This window comes from Neofelis nebulosa, chromosome 10 (genome assembly GCF_028018385.1).
Source record: "Neofelis nebulosa isolate mNeoNeb1 chromosome 10, mNeoNeb1.pri, whole genome shotgun sequence".
Taxonomy (NCBI): domain Eukaryota; kingdom Metazoa; phylum Chordata; class Mammalia; order Carnivora; family Felidae; genus Neofelis; species Neofelis nebulosa.
The window spans coordinates 101,693,282-101,713,193 of record NC_080791.1 but is presented as its reverse complement, the minus strand read 5'-3'; the positions used below and the strand labels follow the sequence as shown (position 1 = coordinate 101,713,193).

The window sequence follows — 19,912 nt, the reverse complement described above, 5'->3', positions numbered from 1 at the left end:
TCCCTGCTAGTTCCATTTTATGTTCAAAAGAGGAGATACTAAGATATCAAACAATATTAGGAGTTCTTGATTTTCAGACTTGCCTGTGGAGGGATAGTGATTTCCTAGCCTCCTGGAAGGTCCCCAAGGTAGGAGGATTCATACTTGGATGACTAACTCTGGATGACTCCTCTCTGAAGCATTCATCAGGAAATCACCTAGGGGACATCATTAGGATTCCCTCTGGAGGTCTTTACAAAAGTCACTTCTCAATGGATCAGATCCTCATTTATGGGTTAATCATTAAATGAATGCGGTATCTTTCATTAAATGCAAGAACACATGGTACCAATTTTGATACTGAGATTTCTCCTAGGGTAGGTAATAAGGTATTGCATTCTTTGTAACGAAAAGGTCTTTGTCGTGACTCTGTTCATCATATCCTCAGCTGGAATAGTTGTTTCCCCTTGTGAATGCCACTGGTGGTTTTCCCTGTCTCTCTTGTTGTACTTACTACTTTTGTAACCTTTCTATTTCTTTTACAAGATTGTCAGTGCTCTGAGGACAGAATTAATGTCAATTTCAGTTGACATCTCTGGAACAGATCCATACAATATTTTGGGTGCACAGTTGATGTTTAGTGGAGAGGTACTGAATGAATACCTAAGCAGTGATGCTAGGAGGAGTGTTGTGACTTAGTGGTGTTCCATGTAAACAGCAGCTTGTCTCATTTTCACTAGGATCAACCTAAGATCATTTCTTCCTGTGAATTAAATGGCAAGTTGCAGGGAGTGAGTTTTTAGACTTTCAGATCTAATTGAAAGGTTAGTTTGAATGAAACTAGTTCAAGTAGACTTGTTGGCATGGACTGCTTATACAACGGTAGGTTTAGTTTATGATTCCTGCTCATACAATATTTCTTCTTTGAATTTTATTTACATTATAATTTGAAATCAGAGTAAATTCCTAGTACTTCTGAGCCAGGTTCATAATAATACCATTATAAATAAGAAAAAAATAATAGTATTTTATCTTTTATATGATTGAGCCAAATTTTCCTCATCTGAAGTCCATCTACCATTAGTGCTTGACATAAAAATGTAGATTATGACAGAGAGAAAGTAAAGAGCCCAAAGCCTGGTACTTTGGCATAGGCATACTAATGAGTGAATAAAAAAAAAAAAAGAAAAAGATGATTTAAGGCCTTAGGAAATAACTCTGAGACTGGCTCTCCTTGCTGTGGGCTTTGACCTTGAATCAACTTGTCAGGCAGCCAAGGCAAAGTAGACTGTGGGCCCACCTAACGTAAATAGTGCTCCTTGGACTTGACTTAATGTTCCAACAGTTTCTTTGGTTTCCATGGGGGTATGGACTATCCCCAAATTTCCAAATTTCCTTCATCTCCTTGTAGGGGAATGTGAAAATATCACACAAAGGTGGGAACCTGAGATGTGTTGCATCAGCGAGGCTGAGTACTACACAGGAGCATTCCCAGGTCATGTCTACAAGAGTCTAAGGGGCAGATTTAAGTTACAGGAGGGGCTGTAGTCCGCTGAAGAGCCAAGGTACAGCTGGGTCAGTAGGGAAGATTAGCAGGCTGTGTCCAGAGAAGAGAAATTAAGGACTACAAGATGCACTTGTCCTGGTAGAGGACAGCAGAGCAACCATGTAGATCGGAAGCCAAGGAAAGCCAAAGAGAAGCACAAACATAACGGATGCAGATCAAAGCCTCTTTTCACCAGTGATAAGAGGCCTCATAAGTCATAAAACGGGGGAAATCATTAAAATATGAAGGACTGGGCTTTTCCCTAAAGAGAAAGAGCACCCAAAGAGTTGTTAACATTTTGATGGCTCTAAGTCCAAAGTTGCTTTTTAAAAGAAAATCATACTTCACAAGTCTACATGCTATGGAATTATATCCTGACACAAGGATTCATGTAACATGACAACTAAAGATAGATATTTTGTCATGAAATTTTCTTCTGAAAATATAAGAGAGAAACACGCAAAATATTTATTTACCAGTTGCCATGAACATGTGAAGAGTAAATAAAAGAACTTTACTCGTCAGGTGGGTCAAAAATCTTGCTAGGTGAAAAAAAATAAGCAACAACAAACCCTATATATACTCCTTGTCATTCTGAAAGTGCTTTTCTGCCTAATTGATCTGTTGAGATGGGTCAAAGCTTGAATATATTATAATTATCCCTTATACTTTATAACACAGTATTAAATCCATGCTACCATCAAATCCTTCATGAAATATGCTAGTAGAAAGAAATTATGTTTTCATGTTTAGTTAAGATATTGTTTTTCCTCCCTTAAGGTGATACATTGTATTTATTGTGGAAATTTGAATTGCTTACCAATCAACTGACCTATTGTTGAGACCTTGAATATGTTTTGACCGTCAACTTCCACATTATACACTCTGTATACATGCTTTGATCGTTGAAATTATCTCTTCATTTTCTTAAATTCATCTGGGCAGATATAATGAACTGGTTTTATAGCAGATTCACCATGAAAAACACACTGTATCTTGTTTTCCCCCATCCCTGCTCAATGTAATTGTCTCCAGAGGAAGAGGTAGACAATTACAGGGAATTATTAAAGCTACATTTTCACATTTACTTTACGTTATCTACACCTACAACACATTTGAGACTCAGATAGTGTGGAAGATACTCTCATCTCTTGAGTATTTATGAGGAATACAAGTCACTAGTGTGCTAAGCATTTTAAAATAAATATCCATCTTCATTACCACAAATAGGCAAAGAACATTTGACATTTACAATATTTCTGTGATGCAGATATAATTTATTTCTTAAGCTGAAAGTCCTGGCACTCAGAAAAATTGAATATTTTTTCCTATGAACACAGAGCTAAGATTCAGGTAAAATATTATTTGCTTAGATATTTCTCTGAGAACATTTCAGCCCATATGGACTTGTTAAGGCTAATAATGAATGTTTATGGGTAATTATGCTTCAGACATTCTTGAAAATTATAAATATACACACATACACACACAGGTTTCTTATGGAGAAGACTGAACTATTAGAAGCACCAAAAACCTTTATAGTTTCCAGGCAAAAGGATTGGGTCTAGTACTAGATTGATAGTGTTTAACGGGATCAAAAAGTGGTCAGAGCCATGACTTGCTTTTTTCTGTCGTGCACTTCCCATTCATAGCATTTGTCCAAATTTGAAATTTTTATTAAAGAAAAATTAATTTTAACATTACATATTATTTTAAAAAAAAGGATCTCCCAATAGTTTTAAAGCAACTTTGCAAACTTCTTTGAAGTTTCTTTGGATGCCTACGATTCCGATTGTTTTTCCCTTCTTTTTCTCCTTCCCCTTCTTCTCAATTTAGGAAAGTTTGACTCAGAGTATTTCAAAGTCAAGGATATAATAATATTCAGAGGGAATGGGGATGAGAACATGTAATCATTGATAACAGAGGCTTCTGGAACGCATGAAAAGATGAAAGGGTGTGCCAATTATGGTAACAAGGGATGAGGCAGAGGTTTCTAAGTGACTCTGGGGGACAAGGTTTTAAATGACATTTTGGATTCCATTCACTACATCCCCCACATGCTTATCTAAGTAGGGTGAGTACAGATTGGTGAGATTATGGAAAAACATTCTTGCTGTTGCCTGGCCAACAATACGAGACATCCAATTCTCTATGTGGTTCATGAACATGTCTCATCTCAGTCAGAGGTGCTGACTGGCCATGGCTCTGGAAAGGGAAGGAGAGTACCAGGGCTATGCCTATGTGCCTGGGGGACTTCAATTCAGAGGAAAGGAACAGAAAAGCAAGTCTAAGCCACATTTTCAAATCCAAGTCGACCTGCAATAATGTTAGTAATGATAATATCTGACTCGTGCATAGTCCTCAGTTGAGTCATGATACAAAAAGAGGGTCCTTTTAAGCGCCAGGCCAGAATCTTCTAAACCTAGCTATAGCCCAAATCTTTAACAAAATGAATAATCATTATTACTGCTATTACTTCCACTGCCACATTATTGAATAACTACTGTGTGCTGCTCTGACCTGGATTAGGAACATCGCATAAAACAACATTTCACTCAGATTGTTTGCCTGAAGGGAATTTAAAGAACGGACACAGAATACAGGCAAAGTTATGGAAATTGATCAAAGAAGTTGAATCATCTGGAGGCTAACTTCAGAAAGGCGTGTCCACTCCTTGTTCTAAAGCGACCAGGCAATGACTACAACCACCAGACCTGAGGGGATCTAGAAGCAGGAAGCAAATCCCGGCCAGTTTCTTTCCCAATACACAGCTCAGCAGGAGTTTAGCTTGGAAGGATGCAGCCACTCGAGCACCTTTGTTGTGAATCGGGGAGAGAAGGAGAAATAAACTGAGTTACTTTTCTTTCTCCCTCTTTTCCCTCCACTGGTTCCTCCCAGTGGCCAAACTCAGCTGACACTGGACACCAAAGGAGCTCTACAGATGTGATCCATCAGGGTTCAACTCCAGAGGGACAAAGGAAGGTAGAGAAGAAAAGGCAGTGGGTCAGGGTGGGAGAGGGTGACAAAGGGAGAACCCCAGCATGTCTATATCATGTGTATATCCATAACATTCCCACAGTACATAATAGCTATGGAGTATTAATCCTAGTAACATGATAAAGCACAAGGCTCGGAATGAGTAAATAATGAGTCCAAAACCTAAGTTGATTGATCTTCCAATGACATTCCAGACTCCAAAACTTTCTGTGTACACCAGGCACCATTCTACCTGACAGGTTGTAGACAAGAGAACCTATTATTCCCCCAGTCAAGAAATAGTAAGACATTCAAGCATAATTTAAAATAAATGAGGAATCCCCTTGCTTTATGATTCTCAAGAGATTTGATTCCCTGTTGATATTGGGGCATGGGCCAAAATCAGGTCCTCAATGAGCTTGGTTAGGATTTGCAAAAGCATAAGTTAGTGACTGCACATTATCTGAATGATTTGCTACTGGAGATAATTAAACCGTAGGGATTTGGTGCCTGTATGACAATTCTGTTATAAACTCTTCAGGCTAGAAGAACCCGAACAGTTTATAAACCTATAACAGTTTATAACCTCCTATCTGTGCTGTCCTTGGGAAATCACTCTTCTTTCACAGGTAGGATTTGGCGTTGTCAAAATATATTTTGGAATGTAGAGATAAGTATTTTAGTCAACAAAAAATCAAGTTATGGGCTGAAACATATGCTGACGAGTTAGCAAAACTGTTGTTATCGAGTTAACGATTTTCTAAGAGTACAAATATTTATACGTGTACAACAAAGTAATAGTTACTAGACCGGAGAGAACATCCATTCCATATATAATGATTGATTGGTTCCATTTGGGAAAGCACTGTTCCAGGTGCCACTGAGGATCTAGCTAGAGATTAGATAAACTCTTGTCCCTGAAAGTCACACTTGAAGTTGAGTCTTATGTTAGACCAGACCTGGATTTTTCACCTCATACAACAGTAGCTACAACTTCTTAAGTGTTTCCTCCATGTGAGACATATTTTAAAAGTTTTGCACTAATTTAAATCCCTCATATGAGGGAGTTGCTCCTTGAACCTAATTTTACACATGAGGAAATTAGACACAGAAAGATGAGGAACTTGGTCGTGCCCCATGGCTAGGAATTGGGGGATATGGCTTTCCTGCCAGGTGGTCTGCGGGCTCCTAGGATCTGTTCATTTTGATGACTTTCAAAATCTAACCCAGTATACTGTCTCTTACTTAATGAAGAAAATTAGGGAGTGGCATTAAATACTTTCTGGTTCCTTCCAAGTTGGAAATGCTACTCGTTATAATTACAAGCATCCTATTGTACAATGTTCTACACCCCTTCATAGGAAAACAGCCACTCCCAGGTTTATAATCCACATGAAAGTTAATCAAAATGCATTTCATGAAGATGCCTTCCTAAATCTTTTCCCACTTCAGACTGAATTATGACCACATATCAGGAGACATCACCCTTCTTAAAATAAACATCAACCTTGTAGACTCTTTAGATGAATGGGTAGTGCCAGCAGAAATCTACATGACCAGAACCTCAGGGTGAGGGTGAATGTCAAGAGTACAGAGCCTCAGGTACCCCAGAGCCAGTTCTGTCTCCCTACAAATACTTCTCTCTGAGTTTTCTCTGTTATAACTATGTAGGGTGTTGTGATCTATTTCTTTAAAGAAAAGTTATCGTCGTATAGTGTCAGTTAAATAATCAGACATGTTCAAGGTTACACTGCATCATTAACCCACAGAAACAAAGAGATATTAATTATTTTTCAACGTTTTTTTTTTTTTTATTTATTTTTTTATTTATTTATTTTTGGGACAGAGAGAGACAGAGCATGAACGGGGGAGGGGCAGAGAGAGAGGGAGACACAGAACCGGAAGCAGGCTCCAGGCTCCGAGCCATCAGCCCAGAGCCTGACGCGGGGCTCGAACTCACGGATCGTGAGATCGTGACCTGGCTGAAGTCGGACGCTTAACCGACTGCGCCACCCAGGCGCCCCGAGATATTAATTATTGATGCTTGATTTATATGTTAATAGATATTTATTAAAAACACCATCCCAGCATGAAAGAGTATTTGACTTTTATAATAACTTCTCTGACATTACAAACTTAGAAATGTACAAAATATTTATGATTACATTGATTTAAGTGATTTGTCTTGGATTTTAATACCATGGTCAATATGACCACAGTCCACATGTGCAGAGTGGGATAATGCAATGGGCAAGATTATTGGAAAGGCATTTACAAAGTGCCTTAGAAAATGATTTCTGCCCATTCTTGGATGCGTAGCTATTAGTAAAAGGCAGTATAACATGCTGTCATGCCTGTGTGTGTTATTGAAGGAAGCTACTGGTTTTTACAAGATGGTATTTATGGTACATAAAAGTACCCTCCATAAATGCAGAAAGGGGAGATACACTTGAGGGTAACTTAAGTCTTGCCTCAGTTGTATGATTGCTATGATTATTATTCCACTAGGATCATTCACATGTATTGAAAACCCTAATCAGAATTTATGTTACATAATTTTTCTTATTTTATGTGAAAGTTAAAAGGAGGTAGAGTTACCATAAAATTATTATAAGGCATGGATATGTTAACTATTTTTTTTCATTATTGTCTCCTCCTGGATACCAGGGAGATTTTAATCCTATTGCTTTGTCTAATCTTTCACCCAATAAACATTTGATATCACTGATATATAGGTATGTGTATATTGTGTATATTTTATACATATATATATATATATATATATATGGTTTGTATATTATACATGTATCTTTTTTTATATCAAAAACATGATTGACTTTATGCCTCATGAACCAAGTTTTGGCCCTGATTTTTGATAATGATACCCAAAGCAGAGGAGATCCTAGGCTGAGACTTACATGTTCACTAAGGTTTGGTGATAGGGGACCACCTGAGTAGAGAAGACACCAAGGGAAAGGACATGAATTGCCGCATGAGGGAACAAACTGCTTGAAAAGACCTTGAGTTTGGGGAGGCAAGAGGACAAAAGCTGGTTTTATAGGGATATGTGTCATTCCCTCTAGCTGCAAAAAACAAGTGATGATTTATATTCCACATCAAAACTATATTGACAAACAATGGATTTCAATGTCCCAAAACAGCAACGTTTAAGGAAATTGTAAGTGAACAAAAGTAATACATCTTGCAGAGAAGATTAAGTCTTTTCAACACAAAGAGACTTGAAGAAAAGCATTTAGAATATGACTGCCTTTATAAAAGGAGCTCTCTACTAATGTAGATGTTTAAACTGTCAACTGCGGGCTTACTAGGCTATTTCTTTAGGACACGTGAAACTTACAAGTTTGAGACTAGAACTATCAGATGACATGATGGGGGTAACAGATGCGTGACCAAAGACATACATTTCTATTTGCTTTCTTTCAGTCCCCATTTGAAGCCGAGCACACACAATGTTACAGAGAAACTACACAGCAGTGACTGAGTTTATCCTCCTGGGACTGACAGATCGAGCCGAGTTGCAGCCTGTCCTTTTTGTGGTCTTCCTGGTCATCTACCTTATCACAGTAGTTGGCAACGTGAGCATGATTTTGTTAATCCGAAGTGACTCAAAACTTCACACGCCCATGTACTTCTTCCTCAGCCATCTGTCCTTTGTGGATCTCTGTTACGCTACCAGTGTCGCTCCACAGATGCTGGTTCATTTCTTATCCAAGAGAAAAGCCATTTCCTTCCTTGGTTGCCTTCTACAGTTCCACTTTTTCATTGCCCTGGTGATCACGGATTATTATATGCTGACGGTGATGGCTTACGACCGCTACATGGCGATCTGCAACCCCTTGCTGTACGGTAGCAAGATGTCCAGATGTGTCTGCCTCTCTCTTGTTGCTACGCCTTATATTTACGGTTTTGCAAATGGCCTGGCACAGACCATCCTGATGCTTCGCCTCTCCTTCTGTGGACCCAATGAAATCAACCACTTCTACTGTGCGGACCCACCTCTCATAGTCCTTGCCTGCTCGGATACGTACGTCAAAGAAACTGCCATGTTTGTGGTGGCAGGTTTCAATCTCACATGCTCTCTTGCCATCATTCTCATCTCCTACATTTTCATTTTCACGACGATTCTGCGCATCCGTTCTGCAGAGGGGAGGCGTAAGGCCTTCTCCACCTGTGGGTCCCACTTGACGGCTGTCACCATCTTTTATGGGACGCTATTCTGCATGCACCTGCGACCCCCTTCCGAGGCATCTGTAGAACAGGGGAAAATTGTCGCAGTTTTTTATATCTTTGTGAGCCCTATGCTAAACCCTTTGATCTATAGCCTGAGGAACAAAGATGTTAAACAAGCAGTCAGGAAAGTTGTCCAAAAGGTATTACTTTTTAAATAGACAATTTGGTCGCAGTTATGTAATATATCTTATTGTCTCACCAATAAATGAGCATTTAAGATTAACAAATCACTTTCTGTCATTGATTACTTTTCGACTTTTATTGTTCACATCTGGATCTTGAAAGTGTCAAATTATTTGCTAGTATTTATAGTTCCACCTGAGTAAATTAAAAAAAAAACAACAAACCCTAGAAATTCAGAGACAAAACAGAAGGCATTATTATTGGTTTATACATTCAATAAATAACAGAAGTTTCCATGCATAATACTCATAGTGATACAAAGTTATAAAAGAGAGAAGTACCAAATTATGTTACGTCAATGCCCATATGTTTGATTTTTATAGTGCTTATTAATTTCCAAACTAATAAGCAGAAACTTCCCAACTATAGTAGGTGAGAGGGTTTATTTTCTCTTTTGCTCTTTACAGTAATCATATAACAAAGAAGATCTTATGTATCTCTGAGTATTACTCTAAACAATATTTGGAATGACAATACTGGTCCCGTGGAATCCTTAGTCATAAGGCTTTGATGGAATGGCGTATTTTCCTTAGAAGTTTTTTTTTTAATCAATATCCACCCTCATCATAAAACTGGTTTTGTGGTTTCACTTGTATATCTTTTTTATCACAAACTATTTCCAACATACATCAAAAAATAAGAAATATTATAAAGACCACCTGTGCAAGTGACCTAATCATTAAGGCTTCATACGTGCCAGTTTTGGTTCAAATATTTCCCAAACTCAGCTATTCTCAAACCGAGCCCTCCTCGCCTGATTCCATTCCTCTCTCCATTTCCTGCACTAACATCTCATGTGAATTTAGTGTTTCTCATCCCTATGTAGAGTTCTAATATTTGCTGGTGTTCCTGTGTCCATAAAATTATATAATATTATTTTGGCAGATTTAAAATTTGTTATAAATGAAGTCACACTATCCTATCGCAAGTTATTCTGTTTTCACTGAATCTTGTTGGATTCATCCATGCTGATTCATGGAGCATGAACTGTCACTGGTAAAGTCCACGTCAGTATATAAATATACCACAGTCTCTCTATCCATTCTCTTATTGATGGGGGAATACATTTTTCCTGTTCCTTGGTAATATGAAAATCTAGAAAACCATTTTGCTCTGAAACTCTGAATGTGGACGAGTTCAAGAGTTCCTCCATGTAAAGTTGCAAGAGGGTAATTTCTGGGTCATAAAAGAGTATCTTTACATTTAGTAGACATTGCCAAATTGCTCTGCTTAGTGCTGTCTGAAAAACAGTGTGTGAATTTGGTCTTTACTCCATATTCTTGTCAATTCCTATATACTGTCAGACTTTCAAAATGTTGTCCAATCTGATGGGTGTAAAATGGATTCTAATTTCTTCTTTAAGCTTTTGTGTTGTCATTACAAGTGAAGCGGAGTGTTTTTAAGTGCTTTGATACTAACGGAAAAGTTTTCTTTCAGTTGTATGTCTATATTCTTTGTTCATTTTTCAGCTGGGTTATTTTATCTTTATTTTGTACATTTGCAATAGCTCCTTATGTATTCAGTAGTAGATACTAGCCGTTTGATGATATAGGCAATGCAAATACTTCAACCTGTTTGTAGCTTGTATTTCACTTTTGTGCCTGAGATATTTGGTAGTATAGAACTATGTAACATAGTTCAAATGTTAATCTTCTCTTTATGGCTGTGCTTTGTATGTTTTGCCTAAACAATTCTTTCCTATTATAAAGATATTTTCATATTTTCTTTCAATTCTTTAAAGTTTTACTTTTGCATATTTAAGCCTTTATTATTCCTGGTATTACAAATGTTGCAATATAATTATTATTGTCATTTTATGAAAATAATTAATTTTTCCAACTTTTAAACACTCCATATGGCTCTTATTAAGATTTTAGTACAGGGGTGTCTGAGTGGCTCAGTCACTTAAGTGTCCAAGTCTTTTTTAAAATTTTTTATTTCTTTAATGTTTTTTTTATTTTTGAAGGAGAGAGACAGAGTATGAGCAGGGAAGGGGCAGAGAGAGGGAGACACAGAATCCAAAGCAGGCTTCAGGCTCCAAGCTGTTGGCACAGAGCCTGACATGGGACTCAAACTCACAAACCATGAGATCATGACCTGAGCCAAAGTTGGGCACTTAACAACTGAGCCACTCAGGTGCCCCTTGTCTAACTCTTGGTTTTAGCTCAGGTCATGATCTCATGGCTTCATGTGATCCTGCTCCCCATCAGGCTCTGTGCTGTCAGCCCAGAGCCTGCTTGGGATTCTCTCTCTCCCTCTCTCCTTGCCCCTTCCCCCACTCATGTCTCTTTCTCAAAATAAATAAACAAACTTAAAAATTTTTAATTTGTTTTATTTTTTATTTAAAAATTTTAACATTTATTCATTTTTCAGAGACAAAGAGTGACAAAGCACAAGTGGGGGTGAGGCAGAGACACAGGAAGACGCCGAATCTGAAGCAGGGTCTAGGCTCTGAGCTGTTAGCACAGAGCTGGACACGGGGCTTGAACTCACAAACCGTGAGATCATGACCCGAGCCGAAGTCTGACGCTTAACCTGTTGAGCCACCCAGGTACTCCTAAACTTAAAAAAAATAATTATAAAAATATTTTAGTAAAAATTCTGTCATGTATGAATTTTTCATATTTGTATCAGTTTGTTTCATGGTTCTCTACTGTGGGACCAACCTGTCAAAGCCTTTGTCAACACAAACTATTTTTATAAAGATAGTTTTATCACCTCTCATCTGAAAGTTTGAACATTAAGGAATTTTCTTGAGGGATCTCTGACAGAAGATACCATTAAAATGTATAGAAATACTTTATTGTCTCCAGAGTTTATGCTCACTATTTTCTCAGAAGGCACAGGATACCAACTTCATTGAGCCAATGCTGGTGGCTATGAGAAGAGCAAGAAAAAAGTTATTCATAGTTGATATTAGATCTGTGTCCACTCTTGTATTCTGGTACTTGCCATCATATATCTTCCTTACTATGTCTTAACATATGTTTCAATTTGTCATCAGTGATGCATGCCTTGGTCATCTTTTCTTTCTTGCCCAAACTGGTCCAATTCCCAAGTCTGAATGCGCCGTATCCAGATTTAAGAGTTCACAGAGACAATAGCAACAAAAGAGGGGTGTTAGAATTTTTCCTCTTCAGTAATTATAGGCGGTCCATTTTGTGCTGGACAATATGCATGTCCATCCATTTCATGGCACCCTACTTCTCATCATTAGCCTTTTCTCCCGCGACTACAAGTTTTGAAAGTCAATTTTGTTGAAATTCCTCTCAGAATAGATTGGTTGGGCAGAACACAGCTCTATGAAGTCCTGGCCAGTCTAGTTATTGATTTATTTATTTTTAAGATCTTCCATACCTTACAAATGTTTGATTGCTTCATATACAAAAACTGAGAGAGATGCTTGTGTTTTATTTCCCTTTGCAATTTTTTCCTATTTTGTTAACTTTAAAAAAAATTATGTTTATTTATTTTTGAGAGAGACAGAGTATGAACAGGGGAGGAGCAGAGACAGGGGGAGACACAGAATCTGAAGCAGGCTCCAGGCTCTGAGCTGTCAACACAGAGCCCAAGGCAGGGCTTGAACCCACAAGGGTGAGATCATGACCTGAGCCAAAGTCAGAAGCTTAACCAACTGAGCCACCCCAGCACCCCAGTTTTTTCCTATTTTATTATCTCATGTCCTGTAAAGAACTAGTATTATTCCTTTTATCATTTTTTAATTTTTTATCCCAACTCTGGTGATTAAAATCTAAAAGTGCTTTTGCCTGATATTCATAGACTACCAGCAGTATTTTCCTTGTTTTGGGTTGGTTGATGCCTATTGTATATATTTTTTACCTTCTTTACTTTCAGGCCCTAAGTCCTTCAAATTCCCGAGTTTCATATTTCATTGTGAATACACATACTTAGATATATTTTATAACAATTTATTTTGCACTTAAAAATTTTTTTTCTCCATCTGTTTTTACCTTTATCCAACCATGAATTAAATTGTGTTTTCTAAGTAACTTTGATTCATGACTGTCTCATCCCCTGAGTGTCACCTCCAGAAGGCAAGGTCCATGTCTGCTTTTGCTCATTATGTTAAAGCCAGCCTATTCCCCAGACCTTGAATATAGATGGTTCTCAATAAATTTGTATTGTGCTAACACACTATTGTTACGCCCATTGCATTATGGCTATTTGAGTGCCAGCTCTACTCTATGCTACTTACTAACATGATCTTCAGGAATTCTTAACAAATGGAAACCTGATTGGGAAACTTTACATATGCTTGCCTCATCCCTCCCACCATGAAGCAGAAACTCTTTAAGGACCCAAATCTTTTGACTTTCGCTTATCCTCTCTACATCGACAGCACAATGGTAAATACAAGGCTTTCCCTGAATGGTTTTAACCCTGTGGATGGATGGATGGATGGATGGATGAATGAATGCATGCTACGAATCTTCCGCAATGTCTAGCATGGTGTAAGCTCGTCACATTTCTTTGCTAAACTATACATAACATGATATCAATGACTGTCAGTTGGCTTGTTTTAATCCCAGGCTCACAATTTATTCTTTGCATCTACCATGGAAACTTATTTAAGCTCTCTTTGCCTCGGTTTCCCATCTGTAAAATGAAGCTAATAGTATTAATGACCCAAGACGTTGTGTGAGGAATAACTGAACTAACGTGTGTATAGCGGTAAGCCTAGTACCTGGCACATAGTAAATATTCCATGCTTATCACCTGTAATTAAATACCCCCGTTCTGATGTCTTTTCTGTGGTTTCTTAAACAAATTAGTCACTTACACCACTTCGTCTCCCTACAGTTTTCATTTTTGAGGGAGAAGGAAGTGTGCTTGATAAAACCGGAAGTTACCAGAGAGGGGAGAAGCAAGAGTTGTGTATTCATAGGATGAAGTACACATTGCACACTTCTGAAATTGTTCACCAAGTATCCATTGATAAACGATCATATCCCAGGGCCTGTGCTACCTGCGGGGATCTCAGTTCTTGCCTGTAGGGGTTTACGATGTACTCGTGGCAAAAGAGATATGGCAGGCAATTAAGCAGAGTGTGTTAGACAAAGAAGGGGGCAGATTGCTAAGAGCATGTTGAAGGGAGAGGTCAAACTCGGTTCTGCGGAGGCGGGGAAAGCATCTTTTGAGAAAACATTTGAGCCTTACCTACCGTCAGGGGCAATATAGCATTCACTCAATATATTTTATGAACTAAATCAAATTTTTAAATCATCAAAATAAAAAGTAGACATTGTTTGAAAAGTCATGAAAATGGTATTTGGCTCTGGGAGAGAGTGAGACTAAGAGAGCACAGTCAGGGATGACCCAGAGGCTTCTGGAATGCATGAAGAGATGAAAAGATGTACCAGTTATGGTAACAAAGGCTGAGGTAGAGGTTTCTAAGTGACTCTGGGGGACAAAGTTTTAAAGGACATTTTGGATTCCATTCACTACATCCCCCACATGCTTATCTAAGTAGGGTGAGTACAGATTAGTGGGATTATGGAAAGGATCCTTGCCTCTGCCTGGCCAACAATACAAGGCATCCAATTCTCTATGTGGTTCATGAACATGTCTCATCTCAATCAGACGTGCTGACTGGCCATGGCTCTGGAAAGGGAAGGAGAGCACCAGGGCTATGCCTATGTGCCTGGGGGACTTCAATTCAGAGGAAAGGAACAGAAAAGCAAGTCTAAGCCACATTTTCAAATCCAAGTCAACCAGCAATAATGCTAGTAATGATAATATCTGACTCATATGAATAGTCCTCAGTTGAGTCATGATACACAAAGAGGGTCCTTTTAAGCACCAGGCCAGAATCTTCTAAACCTAGCTATAGCCCAAATTTTTAGCAAAATGAATAATCATTATTACTGGTATTACTTCCACTGCCACATTATTGAATAACTATTGTGTGCTGCTCTGACCTGGGTTAGGGACATGGCATAAAACAACATTTCACTCAGGATTGATTACCTGAAGAGAATTTAAAGAACGGACACAGAATACAGGCAAAGTTACAGAAATTGATCAAAGAAGTTGAAGAAATATCTGGAGGCTAGCTGCGGAAAGCAGTGTCCAGGCGATGTCTACAAACCTCAGACCCAAGGGGATCTAGAGGCAGGAAGCAAGTTCTGGCCGCTGTCTTTCCCAATACACAGCTCAGCAGGAGTTTAGCTTGGAAGGATGCAGCCACTCGAGCGCCTTTGTTGTGAATGGGGGAGAGAAGGAGAAATAAACTGAGTTACTTTTCTTTCTCCCTCTTTTCCCTCCACTGGCTCCTCCCAGTGGCCAAACTCAGCTGACACTGGACACCAAAGGAGCTCTACGGATGTGATCCATCAGGGTTCAACTCCAGAGGGACAAAGGAAGGTAGAGAAGAAAAGGCAGTGGGTCAGGATGGGAGAGGGTGACAAAGGGAGAACCCCAGAACATCTATATCATGTATATATCCATAACATTCCCACAGTACATAATAGCTATGGAGTATTAATCCTAGTAACAAGATAAAGCACAAGGCTCGGAATGAGTAAATAATGAGTCCAAAACCTAAGTTGATTGATCTTCCAATGACATTCCAGACTCCAAAACTTTCTGTGTGCACCAGGCACCATTCTACCTGACAGGTTGTAGACAAGAGAACCTATTATTCCCCCAGTCAAGAAATAGTAAGACATTCAAGCATAATTTAAAATAAATGAGGAATCCCCTTGCTTTATGATTCTCAAGAGATTTGATTCCCTGTTGATATTGGGGCATGGGCCAAAATCAGGTCCTCAATGAGCTTAGTCAGGATTTGCAAAAGCATAAGTCACTGACTGTAGTCTGAATGATCTGCTGCTAAATTAATTAAACCACAGGGAATTGGTGCCTATGTGATAATTCTGTTATAAACTCTTCAGGTTCTTCTATCCATGCTGTCCTTGGGAAATCACTCCTCTTTCACAGGTAGGATTTGGTGTTGTTAAATACATATTTTGGAAAGTAGAAATAAATGTTTTAGTCAACAAAAAAATCAAATTACGGGTTGAAACATATTCTAATGAATTAGCACAATTGTTGATATTGATTCTAATGATTTTTAAGAGTACAAGTACTTATACAAGTACAATAGAGTAATAGTTATAATAGAAAGGAAACTAGAGAGAACATCCATTCCATATATGATTGATTGGCTCCATTTGGGAAAGCACTGTTCCAGGTGCCAATGAGGCTCTAGCTAGAGATTAGATAAACTCTTGTCCCCGAAAGTCACACTCTGATGTTGAGTCTTATGTTAGACTAGACTTGGATTTTTCACCCAAATACAACAGTAGCTACAACTTACTAAGTGTTTCCTACACGTCAGGCATACTTGAAAAGTTTTATCTGAATTAAATATCTCATACAAGGGAGTTGTTTTCAGAACCAAATTATATGCATGAGGTATCTCTAATCTTTGTTGACTCTCATAACCACCCATGGATACTGTCTGTTGCTTCATGAAGAAAACTAACAGGATGGTAGTTTGTTTCCTTCCAAGTTAATAATACTACTCTATTATTTTATAATTATTAGCATCAGATCATGTAATAGTCTGTATCCCCTTCATGGAGAATTGGTCACGCTCAACTTTATAATCTATATTAATTTTTTAAGTGAATGAAAAATGCATTTGATGAAGATACTTTCTCTAAATCTTTTTCCACTTCAAACTGAACCACTGCCACATGTAAAGGAGACATAATCCTTGTTAAAGAAGACACCGACCTTCTACCTCTTTGGGTGGCTGCCTAGTGACAGTAAGCATCTACATGACAGAGTCTCAGAGTGAGGGTAAATGTCAAGTCTACAGAGCCCCCAGGTATCCCCATAACTACTTCTGTCCATCTACAAACACTTTTCTGAGAGTTTTTTGTTTGTTTCCTGAAATCATGTAGAAAATTGTGCTCTCTTCCTTTAAAGAAAAGTTATTGTCACAAAGTACTCAATTAAATTATCTGAAATGATCAAGTTTGTATTGCCTCATTAACCCACAGTAACAAATAAATGGAGATTGTAATTATTTTGACTCTTGATTAATGTGTCAATAAATAGATATTAAGAATATCATCCCAACAAGAAACAGTACTTGTCTATTATGATAATTAATCTTAAGAACTTAGAAATACACAAGATAAATATGATTACATTCATTTAGGTGACTTGTGACATTCATTAAGTGACTTACATTTTATTACCCTGGTAAATAATTCCAGAGTCCAAAAGTGCAGCATGGGATAATGTAATGGACAAGGTGCTAGAGAAAGACATTTACAAATTGCCTCACAGAGTGATCCCTCGCCATCCCTGGCCTCATAGCTCTTAGAAAGAGGCAGTACAACATTGCCATACCTCAGTGTGTGTTTTTGAAAGGAAGTGTAGGTTTTCCACAATGATATTTATGGTCCTTTTATCCTGCAGAAATGTGGGGAGATGGACTTGAGGGTACCTTATGTCTTGTCTCAGTTGTAATATTACTATGATTATTCTGGTAAGATCATTTACATGTATTGAAAAACTTAAATAGAATTTATGTCACAGAATTTTTCTCAATTTTTGCGAGAGGTAAAAGGAGGTAGAGTTGCAATTGAATTACTATAATGCATGGATATGTTTGTTAATCTTTTTTTTCATTATTATCACCTCCTCCCATATCAGGGAGTCTTTTAATATATTGTTTCCGTTAGTCTCTCACCCTATGAACACTTGATATCACTGATATATAGGTATCTGTATGTCTTATACATACATATATATATATGTATATATACATATGTATGTCTTATAAATAAATATATATACATACATATATATTATGTATCATACACATATCTTTTCTTATACCAAAAACAGGATTGACTTTTATGCCTCATGAACCACGTTTTGGTCCTGATTTTTGACAATGATACCCAAAGCAAAGGAGATCCTAGGCTGAGACTTACATGTTCACTAAGGTTTGGTGATAGGGGACCACCTGAGTAGAGAAGACACCAAGGGAAAGGACATGAATTGCCGCATGAGGGAACAAACTGTTTGAAAAGACCTTGAGTTTGGGGAGGCAAGAGGACAAAAGCTAGTTCTATAGGGATATGCGTCATTCCCTCTAGCTGCAAAAACCACGTGATGATTTATATACCACATCAAACCACATTGCAGAAACAACTGACTGCAATGTCCCAAAACAGCAACGTTTAAGGAAATTGTAAGTGAACAAAAGTAATACATCTTGCAGAGAAGATTAAGTCTTTTCAACACAAAGAGACTTGAAGAAAAGCATTTAGAATATGACTGCCTTTATAAAAGGAGCTCTCTACTAATGTAGATGTTCAAACTGTCAACTGCGGGCTTACTAGGCTATTTCTTTAGGACACGTGAAACTTACAAGTTTGAGACTAGAACTATCAGATGACATGATGGGGGTAACAGATGCGTGACCAAAGACATACATTTCTATTTGCTTTCTTTCAGTCCCCATTTGAAGCCGAGCACACACAATGTTACAGAGAAACTACACAGCAGTGACTGAGTTTATCCTCCTGGGACTGACAGATCGAGCCGAGTTGCAGCCTGTCCTTTTTGTGGTCTTCCTGGTCATCTACCTTATCACAGTAGTTGGCAACGTGAGCATGATTTTGTTAATCCGAAGTGACTCAAAACTTCACACGCCCATGTACTTCTTCCTCAGCCATCTGTCCTTTGTGGATCTCTGTTACGCTACCAGTGTCGCTCCACAGATGCTGGTTCATTTCTTATCCAAGAGAAAAGCCATTTCCTTCCTTGGTTGCCTTCTACAGTTCCACTTTTTCATTGCCCTGGTGATCACGGATTATTATATGCTGACGGTGATGGCTTACGACCGCTACATGGCGATCTGCAACCCCTTGCTGTACGGTAGCAAGATGTCCAGATGTGTCTGCCTCTCTCTTGTTGCTACGCCTTATATTTACGGTTTTGCAAATGGCCTGGCACAGACCATCCTGATGCTTCGCCTCTCCTTCTGTGGACCCAATGAAATCAACCACTTCTACTGTGCGGACCCACCTCTCATAGTCCTTGCCTGCTCGGATACGTACGTCAAAGAAACTGCCATGTTTGTGGTGGCAGGTTTCAATCTCACATGCTCTCTTGCCATCATTCTCATCTCCTACATTTTCATTTTCACGACGATTCTGCGCATCCGTTCTGCAGAGGGGAGGCGCAAGGCCTTCTCCACCTGTGGGTCCCACGTGACGGCTGTCACCATCTTTTATGGGACGCTATTCTGCATGTATCTGAGACCCCCTTCCGAGGCATCTGTAGAACAGGGGAAAATTGTCGCAGTTTTTTATATCTTTGCGAGCCCTATGCTAAACCCTTTGATCTATAGCCTGCGGAACAAAGATGTTAAACAAGCAATCAGGAAAGTTGTCCAAAAGAAATTACTTTTTAAATAGACGCTTTGGTCAGAGGTATGTAATATGTCTTATAATCTCACCAATTAATCAACATTTACATTTAGCAAATCACTTTCTGTCATTACATGTTCTTTGTCGTTCCTAATTTGAATATGGGACTTAGAAGACTATATTAAGATATTTGCTGGCATTTAAAGTGCCGTCTCAGTGAAGAAGGACAAATACTGCATAGCAACTGAAAGACAAGACCAGAAGGCATCGCTCTTGCTTATAAATCAATAAAGAACAAAAGATTCTACCAATAAATTCATAATTGTACAAAGTCATAAAAAAAACCCAGAATTACCAAATGATACTATGTCAACGATCACATGTTCAATTTTTATAGTGCTTAAAAATTTTCAAACTGATTTCCGAAAACTTTTCAACCATAACAGGTATTTTTTTTTCTTTTTGCATTTCTATAGATCACATAGTAATAAAGATCTCTGGGTAATTCATATTACCCTAAGAAATAACTTTAGGGGTGCCTGGGTGGCTCAGTGGGTTA

At 38.3% G+C, this 19,912-nt stretch overlaps 2 protein-coding genes across 2 annotated transcripts; both read left to right on the top strand.

Moving 5' to 3' along the window:
* Positions 1 to 7,965: 7,965 nt before the first annotated feature.
* LOC131488855 (olfactory receptor 5M5-like) lies at positions 7,966 to 8,910 on the top strand. The gene has a single exon (XM_058690701.1). The coding sequence runs from the start codon at positions 7,972 to 7,974 to the stop codon at positions 8,908 to 8,910; it is 939 nt and encodes a 312-aa protein (XP_058546684.1). The 5' UTR covers positions 7,966 to 7,971.
* Positions 8,911 to 18,456: 9,546 nt separating this feature from the next.
* LOC131488854 (olfactory receptor 5M5-like) lies at positions 18,457 to 19,401 on the top strand. The gene has a single exon (XM_058690700.1). The coding sequence runs from the start codon at positions 18,463 to 18,465 to the stop codon at positions 19,399 to 19,401; it is 939 nt and encodes a 312-aa protein (XP_058546683.1). The 5' UTR covers positions 18,457 to 18,462.
* Positions 19,402 to 19,912: the final 511 nt, after the last annotated feature.

Excerpts from the sequence above, each read along its gene's own strand:
- LOC131488855 (XM_058690701.1), top strand. The coding sequence starts at position 7,972 with ATGTTACAGAGAAACTACACAGCAGTGACTGAGTTTATCCTCCTGGGA.
- LOC131488854 (XM_058690700.1), top strand. The coding sequence starts at position 18,463 with ATGTTACAGAGAAACTACACAGCAGTGACTGAGTTTATCCTCCTGGGA.